Source organism: Prosopis cineraria, unplaced genomic scaffold (assembly GCF_029017545.1).
Source record: "Prosopis cineraria cultivar Desert tree isolate PC_DT_omini unplaced genomic scaffold, ASM2901754v1 PC14, whole genome shotgun sequence".
Classification (NCBI taxonomy): domain Eukaryota; kingdom Viridiplantae; phylum Streptophyta; class Magnoliopsida; order Fabales; family Fabaceae; genus Prosopis; species Prosopis cineraria.
Window position 1 is genome coordinate 19,638,833 of NW_026555345.1, and position 12,675 is coordinate 19,651,507.

The 12,675-nt window shown below is 29.2% G+C and overlaps 1 protein-coding gene across 1 annotated transcript; it reads right to left on the reverse strand.

The window, feature by feature from the left end:
* Positions 1 to 8,021: 8,021 nt before the first annotated feature.
* On the reverse strand, positions 8,022 to 9,528 carry LOC129293545 (heat stress transcription factor C-1). Its single transcript, XM_054931558.1, has 2 exons — positions 9,091 to 9,528; positions 8,022 to 8,960 (listed from the first exon to the last, which is right to left on the reverse strand). Exons 1-2 carry the CDS (start codon positions 9,292 to 9,294, stop codon positions 8,148 to 8,150), a joined length of 1,017 nt encoding a protein of 338 aa, XP_054787533.1. The 5' UTR covers positions 9,295 to 9,528; the 3' UTR covers positions 8,022 to 8,147.
* Positions 9,529 to 12,675: the final 3,147 nt, after the last annotated feature.

Here is a 12,675-nt window from a genome sequence, read left to right on the forward strand (position 1 = left end):
ATAGACAATTGCAAAGATGCTACAGTAATACAGTCGCTTTACTCATTACTGTATTGAACTATATCATGAAATAATTTAAAACCATAAAGCATGCAGAAGTTGCTTAAGAGATATTGACTAAACTTATGTAACAAAGAAAGACAACTCTAAATATCCAACAAACTTGAACCAGAATAGTTTATTTGTAGCAAATACTTGCAGGATTGTGTCAACATCAAACTCCTTCCTCCAATTGAGCATGTCCGACCACATTTGCTTTGATTTCTCAATTTCAAATTTCCTAGCCTTAAGGAGTATGTACAATAAAATACAAGTATATAACTAGATTAAGTATGCACATTCTTGAGAGTCAGGGCATATTGTGGAAACTATTTTGCAGTAATTAAATGGCATATGGGAAAATTTTTCATGGGAAAATTTTTTTAACTCGTACGAGATATATTCTAGCTAACACCATTTACTTACAAGGAAGTTTTAAGAAGGGAAGAAAATCCAATTCTTATTAATATTAGTGCAAAAGTATTGCCCTTAATAGAATTGGAAGCATGTACAAACAATTAAAGTCAAATCAAGAGAGTAACCTTATATGTGAATGCAATAAACAACATTTCTGCTATGTGGAATGAAAACACAATTCCCAAATGATTGAGTTTCTAAAGAGCGGGTATATTTTGAACATAATAGCATTCATTGGTACATAGAATATTCTTCAAAGAATTTTCTAAACACAAATAAAACTTGCTAATAAAAAATACAAGATTAAAAAATGTGTGCAATAACAAGTCATAAAAATAGCACAACGAGGAGAAGGAGAAAATACCTGTTAGAAGCTTGAACAATCCAAGGAGGAGGAGGAGGAGGGAGGAGGAGGTAGGACGAGACGATGAAGGACAAGGAAGATGAAAAAAAAAACACTCAAACCAAAGGCTATAATGTGAATGAAATAACTCTCACGCTAGACAACAAATTAATGATGGTTGAAAAAGACGTATTGGATGTTCTAAACTAGCTAAGCAAATTTTAAATTAATCAAATTTTTAACAAATTCGTAAATCTTAATTTACTAAGATACCTTGTGAATATCCAAAAATAACTTTCAAGGGGACTTGAGGAAAATGAATTTTGAGTTTTAGGTATTTGGTTAAGGGAGAAAGGGAAAGAAGGAGGAGGAGGATGGCACAGTGTAAAGGCAAAGAGGGAAGAAAACGAGGAGGAAGATGATGAATGTGTTTTATGTGAGGAAGATAATGAAGGCTAGAATTTTAAACAACTTTTTACATCGATTGCTATGGTAACCTATGTACATAATACTTTCTACATCAGTTACTACTAAAATCAATGTAAAAAGTGTGTATTTTTTTTTATTTTTTTAAATATTCAAAGTACTTGTTACATTGGGTAAAAAGCGCCAACAATCATGACTATTATTAAAAAAATGTTACTTCCTAGACTTTTTATATAGTTTTCCTACCAATTGATGTAGAAAGTCCCATGTTAAAGCCTTATTTTGTACAAGTGTAATACCTCATATTAATCCAATTGATTCTCCAACACGTTCAAATGCACTAATATAAGGTCAGTCTACAGCTAACACAATAATAATTATTAATAACTACTTATTAACTAGTTCTTCAAATCAAAGTCTCAATCTCAAACTCACTTACAGCCACTAACCACAACTAAACTCATTTTTAAATTCTATTATTTAATTAGACTCTCATTATTTAATAAGTATCATTACACTCCCATTTAGGAATTAACTCACTTGTTTAGCTTTGAGGTTTACTCTAAACACATCATTAAAACCATGTCTCATCATAAACAACATAACCTAAACCTTTCAATCCTTTCACTAACTTCACTCAACTTTCATATAAATAAATTCAACTTTATGGATATGCATGTGTAAAACCATCCAACCTAGATGTAGAAAGCTTAAACAACTTTTATTAGTCTCATTTAGACTAATGAATTCAAATCTAAGCTCCTAGAATCTGAAAATTATCAACCCTCTTACCAAACTTATAGCCTAAAAAACATGTAGGAAGGAAGAGGGATGGAAGGAGGTGATTACGTTAGTGATTTGAGCTCAAAATCTCCTCAAAACAATGCCCTAATATTGCCTTAGTAGAACTCCCAAGTTGTCCGTGGCTCCCTTCTTTTCTTCCTTTATATTTTTGTCTCAAATGCAATTTGATTTAATCAAATTTTGTGTCATCCGTCATGATGCATAGTGCATCCACCATGATAGATGCTAAAACAAGCCCAACTCGCATTTGGCTACTCCATTTGGGCCCAATGTGGTCCAATGCACCTTTGTCCCCAATCTAAAGCTTGTCAACTAATCCAATAAACCCATTAGCCATATCTAACAATCTTTAACTCAAATTATACATAAATTTATGTAACTTCCCTCCATCAGCTTATTTAATATGAAATTAAAAGTTTGAAAAAGGATTTTAGATTTCTTAACAAACATGCAAGGGATTCGCATCTTGCAAGGGGAAGTATATGGGAATTTCTTTGGAAATTACATCTTCCTTATAAAACTTCCCTTTTTATATGGAAATTAGTTCATAAGGCTATTTATTCTTGCTCATCATGTCTGCCTCAATTATGTGTCCTTTTGGTTGGACTTCTTGCTTCATACTTTTTGTTAATGTCTTTTTGTTAAAGCTATTTGGTTTGGCTTTAAGGGAATTTGCTCGGAAGAAATTTAATTTATCATTTGATCCTTTGAAGAAAAAAAAAGATGGGGACTTCAATTTTTAATGGAGGAAAAAAGAGAGATTTGAAATTTAATTCATCAAGGGTGGTGTTTAACAAATCAATTAAAAAACTGAAAATTGATTCAATATAAAAATGTATATTATAATAAAATGCATACTAATTTTTTTTTAAAGTACACTTTAATAAAATATATATTGTAAGAATTGAAGAGACAAGATTAGATGTGGGATCAGGGGGTTGGGAATAAAAATTAACTATATACTCCATAATAGACACACAACCTCTGGGGTCACAGAAAAGAATCACGTGGCTGTGAGCTGGAGGTCTGGGGTGTGGCGGGACCCACATGCCCTATTATCCGTGATCGTCGACCATGCCTTGGGGGTGTGTGTGACAGAGCACCATTGTCCCTCGTGATGGCTTGGGCCATCGACACGTGTACGGCATGGTCCCCACCTAAAAGGTCGAATTCTGGGAAAAGTTTTCAAAAGGGCCAACAGACAAAAATATTTTCTCAAAAGCCCCTCTTTTGAATTAAGTAAACATTTTTTGTATATGAAATTAAGTAAACATTTTAACCGATCATGGTTCTTGAAAAAATTATATTTAAATATACAAAGACTAAATTACTTTCTAGTGAAACATGAAAATGTAAATTTGAGGCTGTTCCTTAGTTTGGAAAAAAAATATAAAAACATGACATTTTTATTCAAATATTTTCTTTAAGAGATATAATTTTTTTAAATAGGATACTAAATATTATAAAAAGTTTACTAAAATTTTCAAACATTTACAAAATTATTCGAATATTGAATATTTGAACAGATCAAGTGAAAAAAAAAATTGAAAAGTTGTTTCACACTCTCAGAAGAATTGAAGATCATTAAAGATATGTCGAAGAGTCTTTTTTTTTTTCCCTTTCAACAATTTTCAGGTCTTCAAAATTCTTTTAAGAGTATGTCAAGTTGTTGAAGATAAATTGTAATTTCTTGAAGAAATATTAAATACCATTGAAAGTATTTGCAAAACGTTTTCTCCAACCAATCTCTGAAATATTTTTAGAGACTTCAACAATCATCATAATCCTTTCAAGAGCATTCCCCATTGTTCACAAAAAAGTATGAAACCAATTAAAAAAAATTATGTTAGAAAAAAACTTTAATAGTGATCTATGGATCTTCATAAGTTTTCCATATATCATCGTGTACTCCCTTCAGTCTTTAATATAATTTTTTTGGCCTTCAAAACAAAAAATGTTAGAATAATTAATATTATTATTTTTATATTTTATTTATTTATTATCATTTTAATACCTAGATAATAATTTATAATAGTATCAATTATAAAGAAGAGAAAAATTAAAAAAGAGGTAATATGTAATTTTGATCATGAACAATAGGTTTAGAGGTGATTTGACCTCTATAATATTAATTTATATATTTTAAAATTTAAACAATTAAAATTGAAGCATCTTCACCCCTATTATTAATTTGAAGTTAATGGCCGTTACTTTTTAAACATACGACAAATAGAGAATATGAGCCCCACTCTGTTTAAAAAGTAACCACCATTAGTTTCATTATGGGGGTGACAATGCATCAAATTTAATTATTTAAGATTTAAAATATATCAGTTATCAATATATGGTTCAAATTATCCTTAAATTTATAGTTCAAATTTCAAATTGCATACTAATCATTAAAAAATTATATTTCAAAAAAAATTTAAAAAAATAATTATTACTCATCCGTTCTTGCATATTAGTCATCTTTTAGAAGCATAATTTAATTCACTTTATAAATCACTAATTGATGGGACTGTTTTATTTTAAATTAAAATTTTCAAACTACTTTTAAAAGATAAAAGAAAGAAAAATAAAAGAAAGAATATTATATTATTTATTTTTTACTTTTTACTTTAAAATTATATTAAAAATTTTATTTATTTTTATTTTTTATATTTTTATTATATTAATATTAATGAGATTGATAAAAATAATTTATAAATAAAATTAGTGAGAGTAATTTTAATAAACAGAAAGGTAATTAAATTTATCTTATATTAAAAATACGAACTTGTGTGTGAGTAGATTCATTGGATTTGTTTCACAATCGATTGCTGACTGTGATGATACGCTCGTTGACCTCTCAGAGAGAGGGAGGTGGCGGGAGAGAAAGAGAGCTCAAGTAGTCTTTTAATGCGCAGATGGGTCCCGCATGATCGATTTGTGACGTGGGTCCATCGTCATCTTCCCAGCTTCAACCAATAGGAGCCTCTTTTGACAAGGGTGCTGTGCTCGCTCCTTCCTACATTTTGGGTCTTTTGTGCAGGAAAAGAAATTAAAATAAAATAAATAAATAAAACATACTCCATCTTCTCTAAAATTACATAGAAATGAATCATAAATTTTGCATGACTTTATATTCTAGGTGCTTTATATAAAAAAAAGTAATTAATTCATGAAGACTAAGAAAATTAATTCAAAAGCATTTACTCTTCATCTAATTTAGTATGCCATAAAATGTAATTTTTTTAAAAAAACTACATCCAATTAATTTATAAGCTTTACGACATTGATGAAGCCAATTTGCTTTTGACATGACAGCAACTCTTTGATAAGTGGGGTGGATATCTATAATTTGGTTAAGAATTGCTTAAAAAAAGAATGAATGAAATAGATTGAAAAAATAAAAATAAAAATAAAAATAAGATAGTCAAAATGTTAAAAAGAATATAAGTGAAACATATTTATAAGGAAAAAGGGTAATTTAATTCATAGAATAGGAAGTCACCATTCATGATATTTTTAAAAATATGATAATTCTCACATTTGTGATGTATAATATTAAGTTTTATCTTACTTACTATGAAGGAGGAAATGATAACTTAATTTATTTTCATTTTTATTTTTTAATATATTCCATTTTTATCATTTTTAGCATCTAAATGGGACCTTAGTCTTTTACATTTAGAATCAAAAGCTGACTCACTAAAATCTCTTATCTATTGATGATAAAGAGTATTATATAGCAATTAATTGCACTCAGATAGTTGATCCGGTAAAAAAAAAAAAATTGCAATCAAATATTCCAAGGCTACAAAATACTCCTTCTATTAAAAAATATAAGACATTTTTAATTAAATCTTATCTCTTAATAAAATAGTTATTTGTCTTCAAATTATCATTATCTTTTTATAGATACACCTATTTAATAAGGTATTTCACTCTAAAATAAATATATAATGAATTATTCATTAGGGACACTTAAAAAAAAAGACAGTGACTATATCTTGAAATACTAAAAATACTTTATATTTTGTAATATTCAGCCTTTTAAAAAATACTTTATATTTTTTAACAGAGAGAGTGATTAATATATCATTTCATAATAAAATTAAAAAGTAGCCCATGAAAATTGCAATTTTTGTTTTTTTTGTTTTTAACAATGTTCGAGAAAATATGTCTGTTTTAAATAAATATTTAAAATTATGATTTTTTTTAAATATCATGAATTAAACATTCAAAATTAAATAAACTGTTATATTTGTGAAAATAAAATAACTATGAATAAATATCACGATAGAGGGTTGAGTTTTTTTTTTTTTTTGGGTCAAAGATAGAGAGTTGAGTTAGAGGGGAACATATCATAGTATGTTGTGTCTGCCTTGTATAAGCATGCCATCATCACTCAGCACGTTGTTATTCTTCTATAGCACTACTTATTTTAAGAAGAATTACAGTAAATCTCACACAAAAAAGTTAATTATTATAAAATTTATTAACAATTAAATTAAGATTATTGACAATATTAATTCAATTTTTAATAAATTTTGTGATAATTAAATTTTTTGCAGGAGGCTTATATATAATTTTTTATTTTTCTATACCACCCACTAGCTGAACTATGCTAGCCAGTTTTATTTTTATAAGGTAAATTACTCCCTTCATTTAAAAATATAAATAATTTTTTGAGAAGTTATATATTTAAAAATATAAGATATTTTTAATATTGCAAGATGTAATATTTATCTTTTTTTTTAAAAAATATCTCTAATAAATAAATCACTTTATATTTATTTTAGAGTGAAACATCATATTAAATAGGGATAAATATGAAAAAATAATGTTAATTTAAAAAAAAGTAACTATTTTATTTGGAGTGACATTCGGTTAAAAATGACTCATATTTTTTAATGAAAAAAGTATATATTTAACTTTTTATACTCAATATATTTATATCCAATCAAATAATGACATGTAAATCTTAATGTATTAATAAAATTAATAATAAGAATTTATTATATGATAAGTAATCTATACAAGATCCACGTATATTGAATTGAAAACAAATATATTAAATTATAAAATTAAATATCTAAGGTTTTTTTTTCATACAAGGATATATACCATCGAATTTTTTAACAATGGATCTCTCCATTTTTTAACTCAATGCATTCATTTGCACGTATCTTTTTTTTATTAATAAAAAAATGGAAAAGATAAAAAAATACATTTCCTCTTATCTTATTAATAATGTAGATAGAGAATATTGTTTTTTTATTTATCAATCATCTCATAAAATTTTTATCAAAATTTTTTTCATTTGTTCTCTATTAAATGTTGAAGAAAAAAATATATTATTAAAATATGTATATCTAATAAATACAAAGCTGGCAAATTGATAAATTTTTAAACACAATTTAATAAATTTTAAAATTTTTCTTTTCTAGTGAAACATGATGAAAATAATTGATAAATAAAATTAAAATAATATATATTTAATAAATAATATTTATTGTTTTGCTAAAATTTTGGGACCATATAAATCAGTGGGGGAAATGGATGAATATGGGGAGAACGTTAAGACTAAATATTTCTTTCGTCTTAAATTATATAATATTTTAAAAAAAATTATTTTAAAATATAAAATATTTTATATACATTAATATTTTATTAAATACATCAATTTTAATATCATTTTTTCTCTTTTTATAATTAATTTTTACCCATTTTTTTAATATATTAAATTATAATTATTTTTAAAAGTTTATATTTTTATTTTAAAAATATAAAATTATTAAATATATTTAATAAAATTTATTAATATGTAAAATTTTATTTAAAAATATTTTATAATTTAAAATGAAGGGAGTGATATGGTGTGCTTATATATATAAATATATATATTTGTTTTCCTTCCCTCAAACTGATTTATGCAAAGGTTGGCCCAAAAAACAAAAAAAAAAAAAAAACTGATTTATGCAAGGAGATAAAACGCATGAAAATATCAAGAAGTAAACAAGAGAACATAGAATCAGAATTTAGCACAAATGGCGAAATCAAAGATAAATCACTGTGTATTGTCCCCAAAAAATTAAAAAGATAATCGTTGTGAAGCTGAAGCCAACACGATGAGCTAGAAGCCACCTTCCAACAGCGAAAATGGATAAGTTGGCCGTGAACTGCTCTCCACCGCCATTTCTGTAAAATAGTAGCTCGTTTGCCCCTCGCTCGCCGAGTTGCTTTCTCCCTCACGCGCCGACATCGACATCGCCGCTTTCTCATCCATTCTCGCCGCCACAACCGCCGTCAACGGGCTTAACCCAGAGTTGCAATAATTATGAGCTTGTAATTGATTTATCCGAGGCCTCCCCATTATAGTGTCGTTTCTCTCGCTCCACCAACCCGATGTTGTATCGGGGCCGTTGATTATTGTTTCCTCCATTGGCGATGCCTGACTGTTATAACGACCAAACTCAAGTCCAGTAGTCGTTTCCGGCGACGGCGAAGATATTATCGCACCCAAAGCAGCATCCTCTTCCTCAAATTCGGTCTTCACCGCCGACGCCATACCGGACGAAGACGACGGCGATGATGTCATCAGCCGCCGCTTCTTCTCTGTCAGTTGCTTCTGCTCCTTCTCTAGCAAAATACGAGAGAGGACGTCTGGGTCCTCCACGACTTTGCACAGAAACGCCATCATTTGTTGGGGTCGTTTCTCTGTTGTCTCCAACCTCTTATTCATCCCTTGAAGCTCTTCCTCCAACGATTTCTGCTCTTCCTTCAACCTCGCTATCTCCGTCATCAACGCGTCGTCGTCCACCTCGTCATGAGAGCTACTGATCCTACTTTGTTTCCTCCTCACGATATTCTTCAACAAGTGCTTCTGCCCCCGAAGGAACCACTCGTTCGCGAATTCCCATCGATCTGGATCCACTTTTCTAAACCCCTAATCCATCACACAAATCAACAAAAACAGAATCAATCGGCAGGAACTTCTTGAATTAAACTGTAAATCAGTTAAAAACAATCTGATGAAAAGAATGAAAAATAGATGGGAGGATGATCAGGGCTCTCACGTAGGTGTTTAGCTGACGAACGAAGCTGGAGAAGTTGTTGTGCTTGAAATATACAGGTAGGATCGTCTGGGAGAAATCCAGAGGATCGACGACGATGAAGCTATTGTTGGCTGGACCCCAAGTGATGAGAGCATCGGTGGCGGGATCGCTGACCATATGGAAAGTCTTTATAACGAAGGGTGGAATCACGTCGTTCTGCTCCATCCCATTAACGGCGAAGCAAAACCTAAAGCTGAAGCCAAGCACGCAGACAGAGAGAGAGAGTTGGGTTTGTCAGAGACTCAGAGTAGTGACTGTTTACTGAATCAGAGTCCGTTGTTGTGCGAGGCGAGGGAATGGACGCTTTGTTTTCGGGAGACGAAGGAGCACAGTAATATATGAAAGGACGCATGTACAGTAACAAAAGTTGGGGATAGCGTGGCATTTATGGGGAGGAGAGCTAGAGGGACGGGAGCGTTTGAGTCCATAAAAACCTGTCTTCGTATGAACTCAAGCCTTCAATTAAGTAAATTTACAATGAATTATTTTTATTACAAAAAAATTGATTAATTTTTAAAATTTAACTCTTGTTCATAAAGTTTAGAGTTGAGCCGTAAGTCCTTTTTTATTATTATTTTTTTAATTTTAAAAATTTAAAATTTTAATTATAATATTTTATGTTTTTTAAAATATAAATTATAATATTTAAAAATTTTAAAAATAATAAAAATCTAACTTCAAAATATAAATGCGTATTTTAAAATTTAACTTAAAAATTAAAAATATAATAAAAACAGGTCTGAAAATATACTTTTCTTAAAAATTACTCTCTTCTTTTAAAAATATAATATATTTTTGGAGGAGTCAAATGTTAAAAATATAAGATATTTTGCGTCTTTTGAGGTGTAATTATTATTTTTTTTCAAAAGTGCTCTTATTAATAATAACTTTATATTTATTATAGGGTATTTAATAAAGATAAATATAAAAAGATAGAATTAATTAAAAAATAAATAATTATTTTATTAAAAGTGAGATTTAATTAAAAATATTTTATATTTTTTAATAAAAGAGATATTAATTTTTCAAGTGTGTGTCTTTATAAAAATGAACATAGATGGACGACTTAGTGAGTAGTGACCCACCCAATTCTTATTTTCGGCTCCAATCTGAGAGGGGGCATGATGATAGAAAAGAGTCACGAGGTTGGGTCCATGTGGCTTGTGTTTTTTCAATGATCTTTTAGTACACGTCGGGTTTGGGGGCCAAGATATTTTGATCGGGAGGGGAGCACATGGAGTGCACGCGCGTCTTGAGTGCGTGGGACAAACCAGCACTCAATGAGGGAGTAACGTTGTCCCCACCCTTTTATAAAATATTTTAAAAAAATTTAATATTTTAAAATATAAAATATTTAAAAAGATTAATAGTTTATTAAATAAATTTATTTCAACACTATAATTTCTCTTTCTCTTTAATTTTTACATCTCTCTATTTAATATATTAAATAATGAGTACAATTTAATATTTATACTTTTGGTTTTTCAAAAATAAAATTATTGAGTGTATTATTTAATAAAATTTATTAGTATATTAAATTTTTTTAAAGTATTTTATAATTTAAAATAGAGAAAATATTATATGCCAACTTTAGATTCAGTGGCTATAAGCACTGATTGCTTATATTATCTAAACAGTTAAAATTCAAATTAACGATTTAAATAAACTTATTTATTTATTAATTTTAAAGTAGATTATAAATTTTGATTCATTAATTTAAATTTTAATAATTTAGATGATATAAGTACTCAATGCCTACACTAAATATAGTCACCGTGTAATACTGCTCTTAATCTCAGTTAACTCCAAAACTAAGGTAATCATGGAACTAATCTAATTAGATTATCAAGTTTGTAAAATTATACAAATGAGAATCTCAAGTTTTCAAAAAATTTTAAAATGCTCCCATACTCATCTATAATTCCCAAATCAGAGTTTAAGACCTATGTAAAAGTATGAAATCTAAAATAAATTAATGCATTTGTAAAAGAAGTGGGGAGACATTAATTTTCAATAAAAATTACACATGCGCTGCGACATACTGACAATATGCCAAGGCTTGTAGCTATTATACCATGCGTCGTGATGCATTACACAAATTTGACAGCATTTTGCTATCATATGACAACATCTAAGGCAAATTTTTGATGTGCCTCAAATCTCAGTCCAACATCCGATCAAGATGATCTAAGAGTCCATAGAAAGTTTTTCTTTAGCTATAACTAATGGCACTAATTTCACAATCAAATCTTTTTTTTTTCTATTAAAAGTTGAACATTCTTTATCCAACTCTCTCTTTGTTCACATAAACATACAACTAGAGTGCCCAAACTATAACACAAGTTCCAAAAGCCTACACCAACCCTTAAAACACATTCAATGTACCATCATAGACTCATGTAACACACCACATTCAACCAAAAACATGTATATTGAAATTTCAACACTTAAGCCCTTGATTAATAAAAACATAAAGGGGAGTAATTTCATCTAAATTTTACAAAATAATCATCAATTTCATTCATCACATTCAACCAACTATACAACCTTATTTGCACTAGTATTTTGGCACTAATCAAAGTTTACAATCCTATCATAAACAAACTCAGGGTATAAAATATATTCAAACCATTAACACCATAGCACAAGTAGCCAAAAGAATCACGTGAGATTGTAGCTGGCAAATTAACAATGTTCAAATACACATCATTTAAAATAAGGGGCCTGCAAGTAAGATTTACTCATAATCTTATGCCTCTGGTCATTTTCTCTTATCCTGATTCGCTGAGCTAGGCCCTATAATATTAAAGAATGAGAGGTGAGTACGACCACTTAATAACTAAGGTTAATCTAGTCTATACAGTTCCATGTCAATTAATTACAAATGAAAATGGCAATCATCTCACAATCATCACATAAACATATTTCAAATATAGCCTCGGCCACAAAAATAACAACTATGTGACTAGATATGCAACATATGTCATCAAATCTATTTCAAAAATGCATATCTTGCAATCATAATAATAACAACTATGTGCCTCTAATGAAAGACACCTCAGACCATAATAAACAACCATGTGGCCAGAAATATAAATGCATGATTAATGCCAACTTATACCCTCCTAATACCTCTGACATGAAACCTGTGGCTATTAAGTGGTTACATTCACAACTTAAACTAAACCATCCTTTCACTCATGAGGAGCTGCTAGGCCAGGGCGAACCCACTTACCGTGATCCATGATTTTTCCCAATACTAACAATCATGAGGTGTCATACCCTTAAGCTAGCATTCTCATGATCTGATGAAGATTAGTTAGGTTCGAATCCCTTAAACAACAAATGGAACAGTCCCTAAATAACTATGGGATAATGGCTACCTCTCGATTCTAATAGTCAGTACCGAGGCTAGCTGCTGATTCTAATGATAAGCCTTTATTATCATGTGGATTTACTAATTTACTTCTCTCCCTATAGGCGAACTCCCGTTTTAATGATCATACTATGCACATGTCAATATAATATGCACATATATTTACTCAC